Below are 26,641 nucleotides of genomic sequence, written 5' to 3'. Positions count from 1 at the left end.
GGATGCAGCACAGCTGAACTCTCAAAATTAGAGTATTCCAGGCAGCTTGTTAAAGTGCAGCAACAGTGTTTCAAAACTCTTAACAGAAGAACAGCTGGTATGGTCAGCTCAAGGAAAACAATGTAATAAATCTTCTGAAAATAAACAGAAAAGAGAAAGTGTTTACATACCTATGTTTAACAGCTGTGAATGGATCTGCAGTTTTCCAAATGTACTTCAGTGACAAGTTCCCTGACACAGTTCAGATCTCTTGAATACCATAGTCATGCAAAAAGAGCCATTTCCCATCTACAGGAAGCATCAGCAGAGAAAGAAATAAAACCAAAACAGTGTTGCTCAGACTAATAGCTGTAACATTCCCAGGGCATAGGAAGCTGCCAGCCCCGCAAACCACCCTCCCCACCTAATTACATTCAGCTGCTTGTCATGTGGTCTTGCTGACCGCTCAAGTGATTTCTTTTCCCCTTTTAAAAAGTAAGCAAAGTAGCTAACTAGATCTCCCTAAACCAGGTAACACATCTCGAACCTTTGTATAAACTACTGACCCTCCTGCTGGTCTTACAGAGAGGAAATTGCAGTGCATGAGCACAACTTTTTCTAAGTATACAAAAGTAATAAAATACAGCAAACAGAGTAGTCTACTATATTGAAACACAGCAAACGCCAAAGCTCCCCAAACTGGTTTTATTTCCAACCTCTATAGACAGCAGAAAAAGTTACTGCTTACAAAACTGGCACAGACACCAGAAAGAGACCATGTGAGCGGGAGCTGGAACGATTTGAGAGGACAGTGGCAGCTGTACCACAGGGCTTTGTAGGCATCTGTGTCCAGTCCTTTCTGCTGCACCACTTCTGATGGCAACAAGCCATCACTCTTGGAGCACTCACAAGCTCCAAGAAGAGATCAGAGTGAGGATGTTGCCAGAAATTTTCTGAAACACAGACGCTAAACCTATGAGCTCCTGTCCCTGCAGTCCTGCGATACACACACAGACATTTTAAACATTTAAATAACTTCAAGGAAATCAAGCTACTGATTTAACATGTAAACCAACTCTTCAATGAGTCAGTTCACAAGGGCCTGTTAACACAGGCCCCCAAGAGGCAGAATTCACAGGTCTGCCCCAATTTCAACACCAGTATCTGCACCAAGGCACTTGCTGGATGGAGGGCCCTGCACGGGGTCCAAGGGATGAGACAGGACCTCCACAGCCCCCTGCAGTCCCACAAGGCCTCGTCCCCTCTCACACACCCCGACATTACAGGAGAGCACCGAAAGGTGTGGACAAAGCAAGTTTTGCACTCACCATGTAAGGTTTAGCTGATGTGAGCTTTTGCAGACACGTCTCCTTGCACAATCCTTTCTTGTCTCAGTTTCTTTCCTCAAGCTGCTTCAAGAGCAGCAAAGAAAGGAAATGAAGGTGGTGTCTCAGGCTAGTCTCCAGTCTTATAATTTAAGAAGTGCTGCAGACAGGCTGCTACAAATATTTAACATATGGATTCACCTACCAGTAACAAAGACAACTCCACAAGCTTCTTAACTCTCACTTGTTTCAGTGCTCAACTATCTCGCCTCTTTTCATGTGAATCAAGGCAATTTTTATTTTTCTTGCCCTGTTGAACATCAAAGTTCTGTTACACAGAACTGGAAGACTTTTTCATGCCCTGGCTTAGCATTTTTCCAGAATTAACTAAAATCCATTTCTTTGACATTTAGTTGCAGGTTGTAATTTTTAAAACTCTCCCCATTCTTGGTTCAATCCAATCTTCTATAAATTTCACCTGTTTTAGAGAAATATAAAAGGCCCTTTTTTGCTCCCTCATGCAATTAAAAAACAGAATTGTGCTCGATTTTCAGCAACATGCACATTTTTATTCTCTAACTGCTGGTTTCCCTGATCAATACCAGCACACTCGCTTAACTGTGAAGAAATATTCAGATGACAAGAACCCCTGAATGTCTGGTAACTGCTCCAGAGTGCAAAAGGAGGAACAGGGTAAGAAATGTTGACAGACAAAGCAGCAGCTCTTCTGCCATGTTGCAAACAGCCCTGGGGGTGACTACACACACTGAGCACAAACTGGAGGTCTCAACCAGCAACATAAATGGAATTCAAACTCTTCCACCCAGTCAGATGTTTGCCATCTTTAATGGAAAAACATTTCATAAGCAATCCCCAGAATTCGGTGTTTTATTTCAGGATGAAATGAGGCTGCTCAACTTGTCTCTTACCAACTTGGTGTGAGGAACACCAACTAATTTTTCCTTCCTCCCTACCCGTCAAGGGTTTTATCTGAAACAGTAAGACTTTGCCAGAAAGGTACAGCTGAAATAATGGTGTTTTTTTGGGGATGAAATTACGTTGATTTCAAACTGGAGAGCAGAAACTGGGAGGATATCCATGTTTGGTTATTTATAGTCTCTCTTTTTAAACAAACACGTTTGCAGCCTCTCAGCAAATGCTGCACAGGCAGCTGAAGCAGCCCTGCTGTGGTGGCAGGAAGCAAACACAAACCAAGCAGCAACAGCTGGAACAGGAACCACTGCAGGCAGCCCAGGGTGAGCCTTCCTCCCACTGCTACCCCAGCCCTAGAGGGTTGTAAGAGCTTGGACAATTTCTTACTTTATGTTGGGGATCAAAATTACTGAAACTGTGAAATGTAGTTTTGAAGCTCCAGCTCTACAAAGGAATACCTATCTACTTAGTTATTCAATATTCCCAACGTTTTTACAAGTTCTACGAACAGGTTGTATGAACAAGATCTCAATGCATGGAAATTATGGTTTACTTTTAAAACTTTTCTATGCTTTACAGGCCTAGGAATTTAAAAGGAAATCTGAGGAGTTAAACAGGGAACAGTGTGGAGCATTCTTCATTATAGGCATCAGAATATTTGCCTTCATACACTTGAGAAAAGTGGCAGGTGTCTAAACTGTCCTGCAGCAGATGTTTCTTCTATAAGAAAAATGCTGGATTGTTACCTGGCTGCAGAAATACACTTGCCACTGGAGAGAGGAATAGGAGAAGAACTGGATCTAGTAAGAGCCCATTTCAGATAATGCTACAGAACACATCCCTGTTTCCAGAGCCAAGAGCTGTGCCTAACATCAATGTCATCTTCATCTACCCCTGCTCTGCAGTAACACACCAGTACCTCAGGACAGAACTAAAAGGACCTAAAAGGACTTAAAAGGAAGAGATAAATTCCACATAAAGGACTTTTTTCTTTTGCTTTCCTCTCACCAATATCCTCCCAGAAAAAAGCACTCACAAAATCAGCTTTCACACCAGAACTGTTATAGCTGACCTTTGCCATTTCAAATCGTCAAGATCCCTTTAGTGATTAAAATAAAAGTAGGTCAGGCAAGCTTCCTGCTACCCAAAGGCACAACTGCTAAATATTTAGCAATATTATAAAGTAAAATAAAACTTTCATTATGTTCTTTCAACTGTAAGCCAATCTAAGCAATTCCTAGTAATGATGACAGAGCTTTCTTTTAGCATTGCATGTGATAAAGGATTGGTATAGTTAAGATCTGTAGCATTTTACATAGAAAGGAGGTTCTTAAAAATAATCCCCTCCAAGAGAGGCTCCAGATAACCAATTTCCAAGAATTACCAGGGTCTCTTCAACAATAAAAAGTTAATAGTAAAATAATCAACAAAAGAAAAGCATCGATTTTGCTTTCATAGAACATCTTACTGCCTTAAAGTCAGGAATCCTTTGCAGCAGCTCGGCACTCAATATCAGCACTTTGAAAAACTTGAGACCAAACTCTGTCATAAGAGAAAACATCAAAAGATTGCTTTCCAAATAAGATTTATATATGGTTATGTTTGACCTCAGAAAAGATTAGTAATTTTATCCCAAGTGTGACTCTAATTGATCTGTCAATTCTGTCAAAACTGCAAGTTTCTGCCTCCACACCATGTTCTGTTAATGTATATAGTCTGTCCCAAGGCAAAGCCAAGTGGAGATGCCTATTCCAGATCTGAATCAAAAGGGGAAGGAAAAAACCCTTTAATACCTGAACCGGGTTCTCTCTCTCTCATTACAGTTCTGAAATATCAGAAAGAAAGTAGTATTAAAATATACTGTTTTACATGTCCTTTTATAAGATGTTACAACAGCAAGAAATAGTCAAAACAGGTTTATTTAAACTGGCAATAAAATGTGTATGAATAAACATGATTATTTGTTCTGACTGAAATGAACAAATGTGATCATTTTGCAGGCAGAAAAGGGTATTTTGGCAATATTCACACTACTCAAATGACAATCTGTACTCAAAAGAACATTTAACCTAAAGATGGATAAATTATTTGACATGCTACAGCTCTTCTGTGAGACTACGTTGGTTCACATTTTGTACGATCCATGAAGTGCGTGTCTGACTGCATGAAGAGAGCACCTAGAGCAGCACCACATGAGACACCAGTGGCCCTGCACCGGGTGAGAAGCAGAAAAAGCACACCAATAATCTGATATTTCTATCTTCAGCCTGAAGAGCTACAAATCTCATTTCAGATCAATGATCTTTATCTACTTTTAAGGGTTGATGACTAAGTGAACTTGTTTAATTTTAAAAAAAATAGTATCTTTGCAGAAAGCTGCTGTACCAATTTAAAGGAACTAGAGTGAAGCGTGTGTGCACTACAGCTACCTAAGAAAAGATTTTCAATGTTTTACAATCCTGTATTAATACAGCTTTGAAGGTTTCTGTCATATTTCTATCCACACTTCAACTTAATTGATATGTGTTTATTCTTGGCACTACTTGATCCAACACGTTATTTGAAAACCAATCTCAGCAGAGTTGGGTTTACTTTCCAGCACAAGAAGACCTTGTTCACATCTTTTCTGAATCTACTTAATAGGGCAAGTGGTTCATCATTCTTCTCACAAGCTGACAACAGTGCCTTTTGCACTTTAACTCTGCTCTCAGGAGGAAAAATGGAAAGGTTAATTATGTGAACTGTGTGACAGACAGAAGTCTGCTGCTTCTGAGCTACAGCACAGTACTGCTTCTGCAGTGTATTGTTTGATCTTCCATGCAATGAAGCACATGAAACCAAATTAAACATCTGTGGTGCCTATTTTCTTCTACCATTTCTTAAAGCATGAACACATTAACATTAGAGCTCCTTCATATTCCCATTTATTCAGTGACTCCCCAGGTTTACTAACCTGACAGGTTGATCTGCCTTCCTTCAGGGTGTGCAGGAGGACTGGGTGGGCTTCGAAAGGTGGGGATTCTGCAGTACATTACGAAAGTAGGTCTTTCAGTTCCATTGGCCCCATTCCACTCCCTGTGTGATTCCCAATTACTAAAAACGCTACTGCTCCCATTTTTCATGCTCCCACAGGATGCTAGGCTGAAGAAAAACTCCCTAAGGCTCAACACACCACACTGGAGATTATGAATGCAATAAGGACTCCTGGAACAAAGTTCCAAATTTGCAATGCAAAAAACAAAGCTTAAATGAGGACATGCCTCTTAGCCTGGTTTCCTAAGGAAACAAAGCTCATCAGAGGGGCAGACACTGAATTTCTACTATTTCTGCCTTCTCCCCCAACATTTGAACCTGCTGATCAGCTTTAACATGACTTTACACAGGGGAAGAAACCACAAAGATCTGAAACTTCCTGAACACTTGGTGAAAAAAATGGCAGCCTGGATAAAGGAAAGAGTGGGATGTGTGCCTCCCCCGAAAGCTGGCAGTTACAGTTTCCAGTTCTGCAAGGGAAACCCACCAGCTGCCCAGGTTGTGCCTGCTGCAGCAGGTCATTCAATTTTACATTTACTTTCAAGTTGAATTTAAAAGACGCTATCTATTCTAAAAGCAAATTAAATTTAAGCGCATCTATTATTAAAAAGTGAATGGAATAAAACCGGTGGAGTTTCGCCATATGAGCAGCTCAGATTTGGGGGAGGAGGAGTTGTCTTCTGTTTCAAAAGCTGCTAAAAAGCATGATTCCACTTTTGCAGCATGTTCTTTTCCCAGGCCTTCCAAAGTCTGCTCTGCGGCTCCTACTGACACATAGCAGGATCTCTGGGCCTGTGGGCTATATCCAAACTGACAATTCTAGAAAATGATCAAATAAAGATTTATGTTCACCTCTTCCATTTCATAGATAAAGAACATTTTAAAAACTACTACTTTAACAACTCCAACCTCAGCCTATATTTATTCAAACTAAAATGATGGAAATTTTGCTGTGAATTTCAGAAGAAATACAATCAAATCAGATAATATACCTTCAAACTTGGTTAACACCATCTCTGTACAGAGATGTCTATCCTGACACCATTCCAAGAAAAAAATACGGAAAAATTAAATATTAGTCAGACAGCTCATGCCCCAACAGAAAAGTCCTGTCAAGCTGAATCAATGTTAGAAGAGAAAGTCAGTGGAGCATGTGCAGTTACGTGCAAAGGATCTGAAAGTGCTGCATGAGAAACTGTTGGAAATGGATAATACCAGCAGGGCTAGAACTACCCTGATACCTGTATCTTGGGTCATATTCAGTCACGCAAAAAGTTTGGTTTAGAACAAAACAAGTGGGGGTGGGGGAGAAGGAATTATGATTAGCCTTTGCAATTAACAACAACAACAAAAAAAAAGCCACCATAAAAAGACGCCAATTATGCAGCTTTTTGCTATAATCTGCATTCTGAATGTTATCTAGGCTTCCAAGCAGATGTGGAAAGCACCAGCCACTGGCAATAACTGTGGCAGCAAGTAATCTCATGCAAACTTTGCATAAACCCATTTCACAGCACAAGCAGTCCCACAACTGTGAGCCTTGAGAGACATCCTGAAATTCTCCAAGTGCACACACTCCATGACAGTCACACAGTTATCAGCAGGGATATTCCAGGAGGAAGGTAATTTCCCTCAGCAATTACCACTATAAAATACTATACTAGCAAGTCTGGTGGAGACATGAGAAAAAAAGAAAACTTGCATTTTTTATTCATAAAAATGAATTAAGATTTCTTTCCCCCCCTACCCACCATAAAAGCTTTATTAGTCCCTATCACCACCAGCAGCCTTCAGCCCAGTTCAAATACTCCCTGTCCTCAATGACGTAACTGGAATGATTTTTTTTCTTCCTTTCAGTTCACAGAACAACCATTTTCCTTACAGTCTTTGGGTGATAAGGGAACCAAATGAAATATCCCACAGTTATTAAAATAAGGAGCCAGGCTTTAGGAGCGAGACTGGCCTGACTTTGGACAACAGCATTTCTCCAGAGAACCTTCATCACCTTCTAATGATATATGCTTAGTAAAAGTATTATAAAAATTGTGCATCCGTTGTTTTCAATATTGCTTTGCATTCTGCTGTTTCTAATTCAAACCTGAAAGGGGCTTACATACCTGAAAGCCTATCCTTTCAACTAAATAAACTGCTCTAATGAAAGGCATTGCTTCTACCCATGGAGCTCTCCTTAGCTAAAAGTATTACGGAAGAGTCAGTTTTGATCTACTTTGCTATTTATCCCTTTATCCTGTTACCATCTTTTAAACCAATAGCAGTACACAGCTGCAAAACTGCAGTCACAACCCCCAAACTTAATCAGCTACCTGATTTGTGTTGCAGTGTCCTTATACCCATCCAGTGTTTTATTTGCACGTAAAATATTCAGCAAGGTGTACTCCTTACAGTCCTTTCATTCACGTATCACATTTACACAAAGAATTACTGCAGAAGTGTAGTTATTTTCAAAACACTTTTTGCAAGTGCCCACAAATTTGACTTTTAATTTAAAAACACAGATTCCATATTAACCAGCTTCTTTTGTCCATTGCAAATCACAGATTTCTAGAAAAGTTGTACTCCTAAGTTTGTATCTTCACTGCTGCTTCCTGTCCCTTTGCTACCTTACTACCAGGCTTCACATTGTCTTCCAGAAGTGCTTTTTTCTGGCACACTTGATTGTTACCATTTCTCATCAGTAAAAGTATCAGACATAGAAAAAGAAAACAGTTATGGGAAATGGGTTTGCAAACTCACTTTGATACTATCCTCAGAGCCATAGAAGCAAGGACATTTGCCTGGGTTTTTTCTCCTCCCATAGTCTAAAAAAAACTGAAGAACTTGTTAGGTCAGCTCCAGAGTGCTGAAATGTGCCAGTATGTGAAAAGAATTCCACCACCCAGGATATGCAAAACTGTCACACACACCCCAAAGCATCCTCAGCCCTTTGAAGCCTCACCAGCACAGGAAAAAAGTAAGCTGGTTATATGTCATATTTTAATCTATATGCCATAAGGCTTATTAGATTAGAAAATAAATCACAGGCACTGAGACTACTTATTATTATAAATCAAAAGTAAATTCTGCTGTTTTATGTAAGAAAACACAACAATGCAGGGGTGTTCCAGGAAAGAAAGTCAGAGCTAGGACTTGTTCAAAAAGCTCCACTGGAGATAAAAGGATCATTAAATCTTTAAGTGATCTCAGCTGATTTAATGTGATTCAAGTTAGTTCTGCCTCCTGACAGGGATGCAGTTCTGACTAAGAATTGAAAAAAAAGAAATGAGGAAAAGAAACCTCATAACCAGATGCTATATCCAAGGAAAGACTGATTTGTATTCGTACAAATAGTAAAAAAGATGTGTTTCTGCTAAAAAAAGTCTCCTTTAGGTAAGAATTTATCAAACCATGATGTATCTAAACAACCTTTTAGGCACATTTGAAGCCAGTGCTGTAAACTCAGAGATTGCATCTGCAGCACTGAGTGGTATCAACAAGACAAGAGAAGCAAAAGCACATTCCAGAGCACCACCTATGCCCATCCCAGGAAAAGTTTAGCTCTAAGTATCTACGTACCCCTCTGCAGGACCAATCACATGTGCAGAGTGCAATAATGCACCTTTAATACAGAAGGGAATATTTTATGATTCATTATTTAAATCATGACTTTAACACATTTTAAATGCAACTTAATTATATGCTGAGACATCAGCAGGGCAAAAGAAGCTTTCATTCTTTATGTTCCACCTCTAGTCCAATTTTTAACTTTTCTTCATATTAAATTAAGTTCTAACTACCTCTGTTGACTGTGGCAGATTGATCTTAGTAATGGTGCTGATCTGCAAGTCCAGGGTTATGCTGGAAACTGACAGAGCTATCACTGGTCATTTACCAGCACGGCAGATAGCCGGCAGGAACAGCACAACCAGGAATTCAAAGGCACACAGGGCTTACTGCACATAATACTTGTTTCTGTAAATGTCAAATGCTACTTAAGAATTCTTTTATCTCACCTTATCTTCTCTTTGAAAGAAAAGGAAATGTGCAATCAAGTGATAAAATAATGTGTTCCCATGTTTAACAATAGTGATAAAACAAACTTACAGTCTGGTTTTAGACATCTGCTTGCTCATGAGAAATTTTGTTAATTGTGAAAATAAAACAGTGTAAGTTGTAGCACACCCTCTTTCCCAAACTCCTTTGTGCAAGAGATTAAGTAGATGTAAAATCAGAACCCTGAACAAGAAACACAGGAACAGGCTGTTCTTTTTTTCATCTTTTTAACCATGCTTTTCAGACATTCATTTAGCATTACAAGTACCACTCCTACGTTTACCTATCAACATCTGAAATGCATATTCCAGTATATGCTTTCCCCTGGCTGGAAAATACTTGGAACACTCACAAAATTAGTAAAAGTCGGTGACAAAAAGAAGGGCTGACAGAAGATGCCTGTGTAAGATTAAGTTTCCAAGAAAGGGCAGAATAGATTTTGTAGTTTCAAAGAAAAACCTGCAAGCATCACAACACATCATGTTGCAGAACTAATTCCAAACACATATGTGCTATCCTGATGAAAATCAGGATCCACGAGGGAAGTGTTAGAGGATTCATACTATCAGAAAGCTCAAAATATTCCTGATACACCTTTAAGAAATAAAAATTGAGTAGTTTTGAGAGTTCTAAGCACGTCCTTTACACTTTGCTAGCATCATTAAAAATACCATTTATATATTAATACACTCTAGTTACTTACAGAGCTATGAAAATCAATAGGTGTTCCTGATAGATTCAGCTTTCTTTAGATCCAAGATCATCAAAGCGTGAATTCAGCCCAAGCATTGCAAATCAGGCTGAAGGGCCTTCTCAGCACAAAACCTCCCTTAGACAAACGTGCTGTGTTCAGAAAGGAGCAACAGGTTCTGTTGATAACCGCATATAAGACCTGAGTCCTGGCTAGGCAGAGGTAACATTATTACAGCGCTTTCTCAACGATTTACCATTTTTAAAGTATTTTAAAAAATTAAACTGGACACGCAATCCGCTTCTCCCGTGTAGAGACGCAGGTCTACAGCGGTGGGAAGCGCTCGGGCGCTGCAGCAGCTGCGCGGGAAGGCCCGAGCGCGGCCAGCAGCCGTGAGGGGAGCACCTGCGGGCAGCCCGAAGGCCCAGGCTGCGGACGTCTCGCCCCGATGTCCCGAGCGAGGCCCCTTTGTTAAAGCCCGGGTCGCTGTTCCGGAGCCGAGGGGCGCCGGCACCCAGAGCTCCGTGCCCGAAACACCGTCCCGGGGCTCTGGCAGCCCTGGAAGCCCAGGCAGCCCGGCCGAGCCGCCCCTGCCCGCTGCCCTGCTCGCCTCCCCTGCCGCCCTACCTGCTCGCCTCCCGGCCGCCAGAGCTCCCGCAGCCGCGTCACGCCGCACCTGCCCTTTTTTGGGCTCCGACCGTGTCTTTTCCGTCAAGGCAACATCACTTCCCGTACAGCCCGAGGTGGGGGCGGGCCGGGCGGCACCGCCCCGGCGTGTCCCGGCCCCGCCGCAGCCACCTGGGCAGGCTGAGCGCGGCCCGAGGGCAGCACCGCGCGGTGCTCAGCGGCATTAGCCGGGCCGGCTCGTCAGCCCTTCCCTCCTCACCTCTCGGAAAGATCTCGCTCCGTTTAATAAGAATTCATGAGCGGCAAAACAGGTTTTGCAGCGAAAATCCCCGGTGCCTGGTTAATGCGCACCACTGTGGGTTTAATGAGTTCTGCCTGCCGCCTGCTGGCTGCCTGCCTGCCTTCCCCCGCAAGGGAAGAGTGCTCTTCACTCTCAGCAGCTTCCCAGTAAACGCTCTAAATCCAGCAGTCTCGAGAACTCAGCAAGCACAGTCTTAAGCTCAGTTGCAACAACAGCCCTTTCCACCTGCATCAGTTCAGACATCCTCTTTCTTGAGGCTTTTCAAACTCAACTGCCATCTTTATGCACAATTCCAGTCATTATATTTACAAAGGAAGTGCCATCTAGACCTAAGATAGACCTATTCAAAATAACCTTTTCAATATACAGTGGTACGGTAAAGGAAGCTGCTGGAGTCACTGCAGTTGTTTCCACTGAACTTTTGTGGCGATTTGTGGCATTTCCTTATAGAATCAGGGAATGGTTTGGGTTGGAAGGGACCTTAAAGATCGTCCAGTTCCAACCCCCTGTCATTGGCAGGAACACCTTCTACTGGACCAGGCTGCTCAAAGCCTGTCCTTGGACACTCCCAGGGCTGGGGCAGCCACAGCTTCTCTGGGCAACCTGTGGCAGTGACTTACCAGTCACTGTAAAAAATTTCTTCCTAATATCTAATCTAAAGCTGCTCTCTTTCAGTTTAAAGCCACTGCCCATGTAATGTCATGTCCAAACTGCATTTGCTGCACTCAACTGCCCCTCCCAGCCCACCTACTGCTATTTTCCCATCTCAGCTTTCATACCACTGCCTCCAGCTCTAACATTGTTCTTGGCTTGATATAAAGACACCCAGACAACTGGTTTCTTCCTTCATTCTGTCCAAACAAGATTCTTTGTTAAAACCAAAACCTGGCATAAGTTTGTCCCAAGATCCCCTGGGTTTGGCTTATTTTTAGGTTTACCGAAGTCTTGACATATCTACTGATTTGGTTTCCCCAAGTCTTAGATTCTGTTCTGTCAGACTAATCCACACCTATTCCAAGAGCCATGCTGTCTTCCTGAGCTACACATTGAGGCTCTTCTCCAAGTACAACCCATTTTTCAGTCAGATTTATCTGTTTTACATCCATTGTAGCCTCACTCTGCCAGGAATGAAATAAGCACATGTGGTGGTTATGGGTATGTGTGTGCATGTACATATGGCCAGGTCTGATTATAAACTAGGGATACCAAAATTGGGTGCAGTTCCCTTCTCAGCCATTTGCACAACTGCTTTCCCAACCGAGCTGACGTATTAAGAATTGAAACCATGAGAAGCGGAGAAAAATGGTATTTATGACTTTGAGGATCAGATCAGAGATAATCCAACAAAACCCATGAGGCGCACCCCACACAGCAACAGCTTTCTTTTTCGAGTTTTCGGATGTTATTTAAATTTGGATGCGAAAAGGACCTTCAGACATTCAGAATGTCGTACACGATTCAACATTCACGTCCCAAAGTCTGGTGCCCAACAGAGAGGCAGGCAGCTGCAGCTCCAGCAGGCGGGCGGCTCCGGCGCGGGGCCGGGCTGCAGAGGCGGCTCGGGACGGCCCCGGCAGGTGACGGTGGCGCCGGCTCCGAGCGGTTCCATTGCCCCCGCCGTGCGAGGGCCGGGCCGCGAGGCGGTGCCCGGGAACGGCGCCGCACGACTCCCTCAGGGCCTCTTCTCGGGCGCGGCGTCCGGCGGCGGCGCGGCGGGGCTGGCGGGGCCGTGTGGGGCGGCGGGCGGCCGGAAGAGCGGCCCGTAGATGTAGAGCCCGCTGGCCACGCCGAGCGCCACGGCCACGGCCACGTGCTGCAGCGGCAGCCGCCCCCTCATGGCGGCAGGCGGCGCTGCCGCGCTCACGGACACGCGTGGGGCGAGCGCGCACTGCGGCGCGGCCCCGGCTCGGCTGCGGCCCGCGGTCCCGGTGCCCTCACCTGAACGCGGGACGCGGCGGAGCCCCGGCTCCCGTTCGCCGCAGGCACCGGACGGAAGTGCCGGCGCCGTCCCGCCCCCCGCGGTCGCGCATGCCCCGGGCGTGGAGAGGCGGCCGGGGCGCAGCGGGCGCGGATGCCGGAGGCGGTGCGGCTCCGCAAGCGGCGGTCGGTGCTGTACAGCTCGGCCGGCGGGACCGCCGCGCAGCGAGGCGCCGGTAAGCGGGGTCGGGCCGGGCGGGGAGAGGCGGGGGGCGGCCCCCCAGGGGCCCGTGACGGACCAGCTTCGTCCCCGCAGGTGCGGCCGCGCCCGCGCCGCTGCTGGCGCTCGCCCTGGCGCTGCGAGTGCTCAATTGCTTCCTCGTCCAGACCAGCTTCGTCCCGGACGAGTACTGGCAGTCGCTGGAGGTAGCGCATCGCATGGTCTTCAAATATCCTTCGCCGGCCGCGGTCCCCGCCGTGCCGTGGGCGGGGGGAGTGCCCGGGTGCGGCTCTCCCCGGCAACAAGATACCGGCTTGATGAGCGACAAACACCCCCCCCGTTTGGCCCAAAGGGACAGAAGGTCTCCACCCGGATGTCTCGTGTGAAGCTTTTCCTTTCGATTGGTCATATCTGTCCTTAACATTCATAATTATGGTTACCTGACTTGGGAATGGACAAGTAACTTAAGGGGTTACTCGTACCCGCTGATCTTTGCAAGCATGTACAAAGCATTACAACTGCTGGCTAAGGATAATGTTCAGCTGCTGGTGAGTATAATCAAATAATGTGCATCTGCCACTAAAATTAATTTTTAAAGCATTGTATTTAAACACAGTGTATTTTTATCTTTGTCCAAGTAAAATGCAAAGCCTTGAGTCTGGCAATTAGATGCAAGAGCACAGAGACCCCACTGACTTTCCATGGGGGTAGAACTCATTTGTAGATTTCCAGTCACAGCACTGATGTGATAGAATAATAATAATAATAATAATTATCCACTGCAGAGGATTATTCTTGACCTCCATCAATCTCTTGGACTTTCGTACTGATTGTGTTTGCCACTACATCATAATTGCACAGTAGTTCAGTTTTCCAAAGTGTTTTGCAATGTATATTTGTACTCAACCCACAAAACCTAACAGCCCCTTTTGATTTCTATTGGAGATGTAAAGCAGATAATTCTACTTTCCATCTCTGAATGCTTTCAGTTGAACTTTAGACATTCTCTGTTTTGGCAGAAATACTATCCTTACCCAAGGACCTTACTGTTTCATTTTTAAAACCATAAAAAGAGAATATTCACTAATTCACTATTTTCATACCTGAACAGTCATTTACTAATTCAGTCCTCTCTTAAAACTTGGAATTTAACTTACTGTTGCAAGTACAGTTTTCTCTCTGCTTTCACAGATCTGGGTCCCTAGGCTAGCACAGGCAGTGCTGGCTGCTTTTGCTGATGTGAAGCTTTACTCATTGGTGCAACACCTTGAAAATTCAGAAACAGCAAAGTTCGTGGTGAGTCACAGCCTTTAAATAATTATGCATGTTAATAAACACTGATTTTTTGCCTTGTAAATAAGAGCAAAATGATACATCACACCTAAGAGTTACCATCTTCATTTAGGTGAACTTGTTTTAATGTGTTCATAATTATTTTCAGTTCTTCTGCCAACTCTGTTCCTGGTTTACATGGTATTCCTGTACCAGAACTCTAACAAACACTATGGAGACTATTCTTACCATTTTTGCTCTTTCCTACTACCCAATAAAAGGCTCCAAGATGGGGAACAGGTGAGAAACTTTCTAACAGTACTGATAATTTTTGGTTTAGGGTGATACCAATCTACTGATACTGTTTAAAATGCTAACTTTTTTTGTAACATCTAAGGCAACCAAAGCCCCTCATTCATGTGGCAAGAGTTCTGTCTCATGGAAGGAACACTAGTATTTCCTCTAAATATTTTTTTTATGATTATGTTATAGCTGGTATGTAAAATTAGCTATTCCCCTGTTTCCTTTTGTAAAGTGTGACTCTATGGGAAGCTTTATTTTAAACTTTAAAAAACTGGAATATATAGTAACTTGGGAAAAGATAACAAAAGCCTTTTGGGGTCAGATATAGGTGAAGTTGTGGTCACAATTTTCTTTACCACTCACTATTTTAAAGTAGGTACCTCTAGTTAGCAACTCCATTGTAACAATGCAATTCTAGAGTTGCAGCCTTCCAAGCAAAACAGAGTTATCTGCACTCAGAGAGCCAAAGTTAACCTGCAGTATGGAAAAACTTTTGGCCAGAGACATGACAGTTGTTGAGATGTCACTGTCTGTAAAAGGATTGACCAGACCTTTTAATAAGCTGATGGTTTTATATGTTTCTTCCTTGTAGTTGTAAGTATTTAGCTTTGGTAGCACTTGCAATTGTTATTCGTCCTACTGCTGTTATCCCGTGGATGCCTTTGGTCTTCAGTCATTTTTTGCAAGAACAGAGGAAAGCAGACCTTATCCTACTCAACTGCATTCCAGTTGGGTAAGTTCTTTCTCAGTTTAAACTGGGACTGTGCACAGCTACATCTTAAGATTCGTTTTACCGCTGCAAAGGCAGACAAGCCAAAAAAATGGATATCATGTAAATAAAAAAGAGAACAAATAGAGTCCTTTTCCAAAAGTTTAAGGAAGGTATATGTTTCCTTTAAACTGTTGCATATGCTGCAAAAAAGCACCAGGAAAGATTTTATCATAGTGAGACCGAGCAGCATTCCATCTTAATGTGGGATTGTGTCAAGGATAGCAGGTGATGGCAAGTGGCCACTGTAAAAATTGCCATGAGTATGGATAATCTCAAAAATACTAGAAATCAGAGTTTTGACAGCTATCTGGAGAAGATTCAAAAGCAATTCAGGCAATATCAGTGCAACAAACTTTCCATTTTTGCAGATTGGTCACAGTAGGAACCTCTTTAATAATTGACCGTGTGTTTTTTGGTGAGGTAAGCTGTTTTAAACTTGACTTATAAGAAGAAGGTTGGGGTTTAATACTTTAGCATTGATGGATATTTCAGACTTCTCTGACTTCTCTTGTTTCTGTGACAGTGTCTGGCCTATGATCTTGAACACTGACTTCTCAGGTATTTCAAATGATGGACTGCTACATAAAATCATTATGCTCACTCCTCAATAGTTATCAGCAAACTACAAACTTACACACTTCTGTGATTAATTGGTAAATATAGGAAGGTCATGCTGAGTCAGTTAAAAAAAACCAACCTGAAATAGGAGTGCAAATGTATTATATAAGGCCAGTGATGACTGTGTAATTCAATGTAGCTGTTGGGTTTGACTTTGGATCTGTGTTTAACTCCCTCCCATCTCCCAGTGGGTACTGGTTCAGCTGAACTTCTTGAAATTCAACGTGCTGCAGAATTTGGGAACATTTTACGGCTCTCATCCTTGGCACTGGTACTTCACTCAGGGACTCCCAGTCATCTTGGGTCCCCATCTGCCTTTCTTTATTCACGGTTGTGCTCTGGCACCAAGGAGGTACCGCATCTTTCTCCTGGCAGTGATCTGGACAGTGCTGGTGTACAGGTAATCTCTCCTGAGTGGAACTGCTGCCTTGCACTGGCTGTGTTCTTTGCAAAGCTCATGTACTCTCCAGAACAAAGCAGCATGGTATTCAGGTTAAGTGACAGAAAACTTGAAACGATTCAAATACTCCAAGAAATGCAGTCAGTTATGAAACTGGTTCTAGAATTTTGTGTAATACTGCTTCTTGTATTCTCACCAACATGTATCTTTATAATTGAGTAGACCTTTAAAGAATAAAATAATTGATCATGAAATGCAATGGAAAAAGAAATTTTAAAAATCCCAAAACCAACACGCAGTCACACAGCAAGTATTTAAGCAAAAATAGAACTAGTTAGAAAACTGAGTTCACTAGATGCCTGTTAATGAAAACACCATTTCATTTGGTTCTTTAATACATCCCCAGTAAGATGAGATGTTCTTAGACCTCTAAAGCTTACTCCATTCACAAGTTTATACACAGCTGTTAACTATCATAAGGCTGTATTTCTCATTTTAAGCTCAGAAGTATAAGAAAAGGTAAGTTTTTTCTCAAGCATCAGAATTAACTGTAGATTAAACAGGAGAGACACTTTCAGACAAGAAGAAATACTGCAAGTAAATAAATACTAAGCAACATATACTTTTATACTATCGTAGTAATAGACTACAGGAAACCAGTAGCAAGACCAGAAATGCCATTTCTTGTTTCCAACTCAAAATTCAAAGTAGCTCCATTGGAATTAGGACATTTTTACCTCCCTTAGTCTTGTAAGAACCTCTTTGATTCCCAAGACATGAGTGTTGCAGTAATCCTCAAAAAAGCCCAAAAAGCTGGCATGGGAAATTGTGTATTGTTGTATTAGCAGGGGTGACTGTTAATTTGCTAGATAGAAATGGGCACTTGAATCTGAGCTTTTCATCCACACTATTTATTGTGTCATTACAGAAAATAGATTGATTGTAATTGGCTAAATTACATCTAGTTGTCAAAGAATCAGACCACTTAATTGTAGTAGCCAGGAGTTTTTACCAGTGTTTGGTTGAATCTGACCAAATAATCTTAATTCAAATGTACTTATTATGTTCTTCAAAAGTGACAGTTTGGATTTTTACTCTTAACTGCTTCAACACCAAAAGTTTCTTAATACTTGTGCATGCTCTTCCAGTCTTCTGTGGTCTAAAACACATTTTGTCAACAGAACTTTCTTGATGTACTATTATATGTTTTATTACAGCACACTGAGCCATAAGGAATTCAGGTTCATCTATCCAGTACTGCCATTCTGCATGATTTTTTGTGGTAAGCATTGGTTTCAAATGTCTTGCAACCTTACCTAGATATAATTTTTACCCAGAGAGAGACTGTTAATGGTCAATATAGGTATTTGATAAAGGATTTTTAGAATTAGCCTAGCCTTTTCTTACAGCTAGTTAAAAAGAGAAAGAAAAAAGGTGGGAAGAGCAAGTGACTGTAGCACAGAGAAAGAGTCCTTAGCATGGATAAAAGTATTCCTGCAAAAACATGACAATTGTATAAGTGACTCCTAACTTTTCAGCACTGCCACCTTTAAAATGGATCTTGTTCCTTGGCTCCTTTATAGTATTCTTCCACACAGTACTTTCAAATATGCCTGACAAATGCCTTTCATTATGCAAGAAATAAATTTAACTACCCTTTTCTAGTTTCAGATGTTACAAAGGAAGATTAAAACTTCTGAAACATGTAACTGTATAGCTTCAGTTTAAATACAGGTTCAAAACTGATGAATCACTGAACACTGTAATTTTCTTTAACCTATTTTGCTAGTCTAAACAAAAGTAAATCTTATTTCAATAATTTTGCTCTCTGCTAAAATCAAATATGTAATAAGTCTTGGCTTAGTTCAGTAGCAGCAAGATGAACCCATTCTACCTTACATGCAGAAGAATTCCAGTCAAATAACAAAAAATACTGAGTATCCCTCAGCTTTCATGTCTGTAAGGGAATGAGGTCATCTATACAATTTATCAATTCAATATCGTCCATTTGGATACTTAAAAACTACAGAAGGTACTTCTGCTAAGTCCGTGGTTACAAAGGGATCTTAATTTCTCAAAACATTATAAAATAAAAGCAGAAAAAGCCCACATGAATTTTAAAGTAATTTCCAAGCACACAAATATAAGCCAAGAGTGTTTCACAAAAGCCATTTAAAAAATGCCCATAATAGAATGTTACCAACTTTGTTTAAACCACAATTGAATTTGTGGACTCCATCTTCATCCAAGATACAATTTGGCAGAACTGACCCACTGAAGACTAATTTAATTTGCTTGTTACTGATTTCTGGAACATGCCTTATATCTTGATTTTTGTGATTCAATACAAGTGTCACAAAGCTACATAAAATATTTTTCTTATGATACTGATAAGCACATGACTTGAAAAGGGTTTTCAGACTGGCTGCAACATGAAGTTGATGTCTGTGCCATCTTCATCTTAGCTGTGGCTGTGAGAAAGGAGCTTCTGAACCATCTCCCACCAGGAGAAATACCTTTTCCCATTCTTAGCTCCTTCAAGAAAAGTGGGGGAAAACGGCAGCAATTGGAGATGGGAGAAAAATGAAGGAGTATGCTCTTCCAAGGCCAGCAGCTCAAAACTTAATAATAAAGAAATGCTGTCGTTTTCAGCATTTTGGAGAAAAAGAATACCACAGCCATGCACATGTAGTTACCATTTATTCTGGCTCTACGTGGACTTGCATGAATCAGAACACATCAGTAAGTTGCCATATATCATTCATCCAAACTATCGAATGGACTGTTTTTCACTACAAGAAATAGAATTAAAAGAGACAAAGCACTGGTTTGGGAACTGTATTTTTGCATTTCAGGAGACAGGTGTGGGCTTAAGATTTACTCTGTTAAATCCAAGAATTAAAAGAGCCAAGTCTAACCTTTGAATTTCCATTCAAAGAACACTGCAGTAAAGTATCTCAGAGAAGAATATTATTATTGACTGAGTAATGGTTTGCCACTGTATTAGGGTACTTTACAGAAATGTGTGAATTGTTTATCTCCCAAACTTACTCAAATGTTTCTACAGGATATTCTTTGAAACACTTGAAAGCATGGAAGAAAACTGCAGCAAGTTTCCTGCTCTTGTCCAATTTAGTCCCAGCCCTGTACACGGGCTTGGTTCACCAGCGAGGCACTCTGGATGTTATGAGTCACATCCAGCAGCTCTGCAGTAACTCTCAGCAGTCACAAGCTTTTGTCTTCATCCTGATGCCGTGCCACTCTACTCCATTTTACAGGTATTAAAAGCATTAACAATGCACTACATTGAAATTCAAACTCTTAATTCTTTTTTTCAAGGCTTATTATATTGAGATAGATAAATGTATACAGGAAGAGTTTTGATTTTTCATACAGGTAATAGAGTGATTAGGAGACATAAGCCAAGTGCTTGTATCACAGAATAAAAATAAAGCATCTGAGCCTTATTCACTTCTGTGAAATAGCTTTGTATGAGGATATGCAGTAAGTCTAATGACTTCACCAAGTATGTCACACTTCTTCGATATGGTAACATTGTAGCAAAACTAAACACTAATTGTTACAAGAAAATATGTTAATTTTACTTTAATTCTGCTGCGAGGCAGTAAAGAAATGTCATTACAACAGAGTGACTGAGGTCACTGCAAAAGGTTTGCAGTAGATCCTGGCAAATAAACAAAATGTTAAAGCAGATATAAATAGTGAAGCTGATATAGAAAAGTACTTTTTTAAGGAACTAATATTGTCCGAATGGTATTTTTAGTAAGATAAGTGTATTTTCTGTTAACTGCTAACAACACAGTCCCAGCAGTTTGGAGCTGAGACTGCTTGTTCTACTTTGCTTTCATATGAATATTGAAGGGAAGAAAATACTACTCTAAGGAAAAAAAAAAAAAAAAAAAAAGAAGTTTTGACTAAGGTATCTTTTAAAGTGATGAGTAATTTCAAATCTCTGATTCTGGTCAGTTTATCATGAAATGTGTGCTTTTGTTTTTCTTCCTAGTCATGTTCACTGTCCCCTAAAAATGAGATTCCTTCAGTGTCCCCCAAACCTAACTGGCAACGAGAGCTACGTTGATGAAGCAGATGTGTTTTACTCTAACCCACTTGGCTGGCTGAATAAGGAGTTTTACAATGACACACTATTACCCAGTCACTTGATCCTCTTCAATGTGCTAGAACAGGTATGGTAACTTACTCCTGAGGATGTTACAAAATAAATTAGGGAAGAGTTATAGTTAATTTTTTTTAAAATTGTTGTCCACAACTTTTTAAAACACAGCTTATATTAAAATTGACCCCTCTAGTCCATAATAAGAGTACTGATATCATTCCAATACATTGATATTTAATGTTCACGTATACCCTGTCCTCTGTGCAAATTCTACAGGCCACAGAGTAATGTTTTATGGATTTCTCAATCCATATTAAAACAAATGTGCCATCTGTTCCCAGAGGCTGCACTTCTGAGTAAGGAACGATGAAAAGCAAAAACACCTGCAGTCACAGTACCTTTTAACCCCTCAAATCTTTAATGAAGTCCATGCACTCAGACACCGGTGGCTGGTGAATATCCACTCCGGACAGGATCAAACAGGATAGGTACTTCTTTTTCTAGCAGGCTTTCCTAAAATAAAGGATAAAGCTTCCCAGGGACAGCTGAATTTGAACTTGTTGTTCTGAGAGACTTTGGAACACTATTCTTATGCTCCCAGCTGTGTTTTCTTACTGTGGAAATTAATGTATGTTCATTTACAGGAAATATCATCATTTCTAGCTTTAAGGGGCTATGAGAAAACAGCCACTGTCTTTCATACTCATGTACCTCAAGGACGAGTTGGAAGCCACATCTCCATCTACAGGAGAAAAGCTGAAGTGAATTATCCCTGAAGATCAGTGTCTAGACCTCGCACCCAGTGAGATCAGTTTTGCAGAGCAGTAGCTATGCTTAGACCTCGTAGTGCAGAAAGGAGAGAGCAGTGAGTCTCCAAGTGGGGAAGTCAAACGGGAAGTCCCCGTGAGGCAGTGGCTGCCTGCAAACACATAAACCTCCTCCCGAGGGCAGCGTCAGTAGCAGTAGGGCAGGGTGGGGTTGCTGACCTACCTTACAACACTAGAAAACATTGGGAAGACCAAAGTTACCATATGATTACTTAAGCAATAAAATACAGACAAGACTGGACCGTTTTTATAGAACTGTACAGCTATGCTAAGTTTCTTTTATAAATAAAGACTTTTACCCACAACGTCTCTTTTATTTTTTTTTTCTACAATATGCAGATATGCAAGACATTTCAAGTGTTTAAATCAGCACGCTGATTAGAATGCAGCACAGCAAATTCTTCACGATTCAACAGGCTCTTGAACCCCCCCAAAGACAGGAAGCAAATATAAGGTTACAAAACACTAACAAATACATTACCACAATGTTGACCTATTTTTTGAAGGATGAGATGAAGTTAGTATATCAAACACTGGAGTTAGTAGTTGGTACATTATGCATGGCTCAAGCTTTAACTACACTAATGGAATGCAATTAAGCATTTTTTCATACACAGGTCATGGCATGCTTAGTTTCTGCAACAATACTGCTGGCACCCAAACTGTCTTCAGTTCTGAAGAACAGTTAAAGCAACGGTACAGAATATGCAAATTAGAAAGCCTGACTTCTGCCTGTTAACAAAAATGTGTAAAAATCAAATTATTCAGAAAAAAGACTTGCATCTTGCTGCTTTGTTGAAAAACAATTAGTTTCCAGAGAGTATGTGAATTTTAATCTTAATTTTTACAATAAATTACTCAATATTTTGGATCAAAGGGTAGTTGCCCCAATTCTATTTCAAGATTTGCCATGTGTCTTCCATTAGTGCGACCATGTTTATGCCATTTACCTTCTCTTTTATTACGGTGTTGGTACTTCTGAGCTTGTTTTTCATGTCTGGAATTTTCAGTTTGTGTAAAAGGTCTTTTAGGTCGACTGCAAGGAGTAAACAAAAGCTTATTACTACTAAAAGCATTTTGAAACAATTACATTTTCAAGTACACCTTTTAACATGCCGAGATTCATTGAAAACAAAATTAGTAGTAGTAGTCCTTTAGCTTATAAGAAAAATGGGGGAGGCATTTGTTTGTTTAAATCATCAATAGGATGGTACATATAAAAGAAATGCTTTCTAAAAATAAAAATACAGCTAATATCACAAACTTCTGTATAACAGTAAAAGAATTGGGAATTGTTTTTCTGCAAGCTGAAATTCTCATAAATTAGGTATTTAATTTAAAAATAAAGTTCATGTCATAATAAATTAGGAAGATGGACTATAAGTAAAATCATAAACCTTATGTGTTTGCCAATACCACATTAACTGGGTAGCTGATAATAGGACTATCACCCTCACGATTCAGCTTTCAATAGGAGAAAGTGCTACCTCATATAATACTTAGTAACCCCAAAGTAGTTAATAATTCAGACTCCCAGATTTTACTGCAGTAAAGTACATGAAATGATAAATAATACAAGTGTAAATCTGTAAAGCCCTGAGAAAATCTTTAGATCCAGGAAAGGAATGTAGGAAACAATTTACACCAGGGCCCATTGTGAACAAGTCTGAACAAAATTTAGTCAGGGTCAGAACGTGAACTAAAGCCTGCTGTGTGATGAGCTCTGCTCTTGGCATACAGACTGACCCAGCATTACACTAACCTGCAAGAGAGTAGTGAGATGTATCTGCCAGAACAGGACTTTGAGACACCTTAAATATATTCAAAAACCTCACTCAGCAAAGGACAAGGAAGCCCTAGTTAATGCTCCAAGAGAGTTATTCACCCCATCAGATGGGCAATCAAGAGCTGTTGGGCCTAAAGAAATCCTACTGGCAGTTACAGTTTTCTAAAGAACCCAGCAGAAATATCAGATTGTGCTACATACACACACAAAATTTATATAAAAGGTACTACAGATCCACTTTATAAAACATAATCTAATATTTCCACTAAGTCCTTCAGAAAGTCTTCTAGCATATGTGTGTGTATACGTATACACACACATACCTACACACACATACCTGCTCAAAGACCATCCGTTACAACAAGGACATTGGCTGTCTTTACAAAAACCACTTCTTTGTGTTATCAAGTTCAGGAAACATGGTAACAAACCTGGGTCCATACTGGGGTGAATTATCATAATGGAAGTAGTATCTGTAGACGTATTTGTCCAAATCCTCAAAAACCTTTTCATTATTACTTTGGTATTCCTTCATATCTTCCAGGTAATCCTTGACATCATTAACAAAATCAGTGAACAGCATCTGGTCGTGTATAAACAATCCATTATGAAAAAACTTATTGATGAAATTTTCTAGTTCTCTCCAGTGATGAAAGTTATGTACAACTTGTTGCAAATACTTTCTCATTAGCCGATTAAATTCATCCACCCTGATGGGATCCGACACTCTGTTAAAGAGACTAATGAATTCTTGATGAGCACATTCAAAAATACCAGAGCAGCCCTTTAGGCCAAACTGATGTTTTCTATTACAAAAGTGATCATTGAGACATTTCTGGGAATCTGAATCTTTTTCAAATGTTGTAAAATGATGTTTTCTTGCATTTCTGGATTCTTTTGGCATGTGAGGTCCCCTGTAATGCATATGCTTCAGATTCTCGTAGGAGTTGTGGTCTCGGTAAAAAGTTCGAGCTTTCTTGTTTGCCTCATATCTTTTATCGCTTGATGACTTCTCTTTTTCATCAAAGATGTTTTTTGTGGTGTCTTTGAAGTGTCTGAATGTAGACTTTACAGAATCAGAGAATTTTTTCAAGTTTTCTTTCACTGCTTCTTTAGCTTGCTTAATCTTTTCCTTATGATGTCTTACAAACTCTTTTGTGGAATTTTTCATAGCATCGAAAGTGTCTTTAACTGAACCAAAAAAGGTCTCCTTTGATTTCTTTCTACTCTTATTTTGCCCTTTAGCGCCTTTCCTTTGTCCATTTTCATTAATTTCTTGTTTTTCAGATTGGTCTTTTGCTTCAACATACAGTTTCTCCCATAAGTCAGAGCGTTGTTGCTCAAAGTTTAGCTTTTTTTCTAGTTCTACCAGTCTTCCTCGCAGGGTTTCTATTTCTTGATTTTCTCTTAATGTCTCATCATCGTCATTAGCACTGTCAGGTGTTTGACGAGAACTTAACTGTTCCAGTTCTTTTTTCAGAGCTTCTGTAACATGACGTTCTTTGTCCAGTTCTCGCCTTAACATCTGTGCCTCTGCAAACAGCGTTTCCTTTTGCCTCAGAAAATTGCTGTTCCTTTGCTTTTCCTCTTCCAAATGCTCCCTTAGTTTCTGATTTTCTATTACAATAGATTCAGTGCTACTACCTTTATCTTCTAAGTTTCTAATTTGTTGTCTTAGCTTCCTTAATTCTTCCTGAAGTGAGGCCAAAGCTTTTTCTTCTTTCTCTAGAGATTCTCTTAAGTGCTGATTTTCTGCAGCAAGACTTTTCTTTTGAGAATCAAAGGATTTCTTCTCCACTTCAGTAAAGGTCAAACATGTGGCAGGATCTCCCTTGAGTGACTAAAAGAAACAAAAAGAAAACAAGCAGAAATCCCACACCTGAGTATTGTTACAATTTTAGCTCGAAAGATGAAAAACCAAGGTAGCCCAAACAGAGCTTACTTGTCATTTTGGATGCAGTAAAACATGCACAGCAAGATGCAAAAATAGAGCTGGTTTGTTTATCTCAGTTGGGTTTGTTTATCACACGCTTTCTTGGCAACAAAGACCATGTGAGAAACTCCCCCAGCCAGCCAGAGGTCATCACCCCTCACTTGTCTTGGTTTAATCAGCTAAAGTCAGTTAGTCAGTACATCAACTCGAACATCTTAAAAGAAAATCAAAATGTGCATGTTTGCTGTTGATTTATATTCAGCAAACTGGATTTACAGATTACAAAAATAAATTAGCAGAAGCAAAGGCATTTAGCTGTTGGGGCAGAAACTCACAAACTGATTTTGAACCAAATCTGTTGCTGAAAATACCTGTTCGTGTAACTATGTACTAACACAAAAGGAGCTCCCCAGTCTGTTGGCATCATTGACAAGCTCAGAACATACTGAACTAACAGACAATAAAAGAAAACCTGAAAAAAACCCACACTCTCTAATCTTCTCTTTGGATGATGCAACAGTAAGAAAACAGAAGTATGGCTTATGTATTTTAAAAATTAATAACCATTGATAATTTAGAAAGCAAATTCACAAAACCTGTAGGTCCAACATGTTTTTACAAGAATTTTCTACTTCAGCTGTCCTCATTAACGACAACCTGGCATTGTATCACAGGGAAACAGAGTCTGTGTCCAGATAACTCCTAGACTACAGACATAAAACCCAGTATTGTTTAAACATATTCTGAGAGCAAATTCAATCAACATAAATCTTTGTCAAGAATTCTGGGGTGTGTATATTGCACACACATAATGACAGAATTATGCAATGACATCCAGCTAAGCTCACACCTACCCCCACTTTGTGGTGCACTTGATCTCCTTGCTCTTGTTGGCACTGGTAAAGGTCATCTTTCATATCTTTTAATTCACGTGTCTTTGTCACCAGCTGCTGCTGTTTCTGGATCTGCACTGTACCTACAAAGATAAAAAGAGTTTCTTTTGATATACTAACTTAGAGTAAGCAGTTAGAGGAACAGAGGAACCTAAACATCATCTTCATTCTCTGCAAATTCAAAAGCATTCTTATCGTACCATTTCAGCCCTGAACTTACCAGTAACTGTTTAGCTGTAGCAAAATCGTTTCTTTCAATGATAAACAATTTCTCAGACCCAAAAATTTGCTTCTACACTATTTTTTTTCATTAATACCAAATAAAGGAATTTTGGAACACTATATAGAAATAAGTTAGATCCAAACCAACAAAAGTTATGCAGGAAAGAATATCATGACTTCTCTGTAATTATTTTAGTAACATGCAAGTCAACCAGGTTAAAAGGGAGACTATTGTTCCATGCATTATCCACTTCAGAACAACAACCTTGACTGTTAATTGAATTACTTGAATAAGAGGGTATTAGCACAGTATTTAAATTTTCATGCAGAAATACAATTACTAAACACTGCTCACAAAGCAGCAGGTATTTCAGGCCCTGTCTTGTCCTTCTTAGCCATAAGCA

At 40.5% G+C, this 26,641-nt stretch overlaps 3 protein-coding genes across 10 annotated transcripts in view; 1 reads left to right on the top strand and 2 right to left on the bottom strand.

Annotated features, from left to right (window-relative positions):
- Nucleotides 1-10,774, bottom strand: part of RAB27A (RAB27A, member RAS oncogene family) — a 30,769-nt gene extending 19,995 nt beyond the window's left edge. The window contains exons 1-2 of one of the 2 annotated variants that reach the window (XM_040077592.2): nucleotides 10,639-10,774; nucleotides 171-288 (exon numbers count right to left, since the gene is read on the bottom strand). The gene's annotated coding sequence lies outside the window, so the exon portion shown is untranslated. The remainder of the gene's footprint in view (nucleotides 1-170; nucleotides 289-10,638) is intronic. The other variant, XM_040077594.1, reaches the window with a different exon arrangement.
- Nucleotides 10,775-12,986: 2,212 nt separating this feature from the next.
- PIGB (phosphatidylinositol glycan anchor biosynthesis class B) lies at nucleotides 12,987-21,708 on the top strand. The gene is made up of 12 exons (XM_040077391.1): nucleotides 12,987-13,092; nucleotides 13,173-13,305; nucleotides 13,507-13,624; nucleotides 14,268-14,372; nucleotides 14,518-14,648; nucleotides 15,244-15,384; nucleotides 15,792-15,843; nucleotides 16,230-16,441; nucleotides 17,659-17,723; nucleotides 19,509-19,719; nucleotides 20,466-20,646; nucleotides 21,221-21,708. The coding sequence occupies exons 1-12, from the start codon at nucleotides 13,011-13,013 to the stop codon at nucleotides 21,350-21,352; spliced, it is 1,563 nt and encodes a 520-aa protein (XP_039933325.1). The 5' UTR covers nucleotides 12,987-13,010; the 3' UTR covers nucleotides 21,353-21,708.
- CCPG1 (cell cycle progression 1) overlaps nucleotides 19,265-26,641 on the bottom strand; it is a 23,355-nt gene continuing 15,978 nt past the window's right edge. For 5 of the 7 annotated variants that reach the window (XM_040077384.2, XM_040077385.2, XM_040077389.2 and 2 more), the window contains 3 exons: nucleotides 25,977-26,098; nucleotides 23,621-25,029; nucleotides 19,265-22,439 (listed from right to left, as the gene is read on the bottom strand). In XM_040077384.2, the coding sequence (XP_039933318.1) occupies nucleotides 22,262-22,439; nucleotides 23,621-25,029; nucleotides 25,977-26,098 (1,709 nt within the window). In that variant the 3' untranslated portion in view covers nucleotides 19,265-22,261. The remainder of the gene's footprint in view (nucleotides 22,440-23,620; nucleotides 25,030-25,976; nucleotides 26,099-26,641) is intronic. The other 2 variants (XM_040077387.2, XM_040077388.1) reach the window with 2 other exon arrangements.

Source organism: Hirundo rustica, chromosome 13 (genome assembly GCF_015227805.2).
Source record: "Hirundo rustica isolate bHirRus1 chromosome 13, bHirRus1.pri.v3, whole genome shotgun sequence".
Classification (NCBI taxonomy): domain Eukaryota; kingdom Metazoa; phylum Chordata; class Aves; order Passeriformes; family Hirundinidae; genus Hirundo; species Hirundo rustica.
Note: the sequence above shows the minus strand (reverse complement) of the source record. Positions and strands in the feature narration are given on the sequence as shown.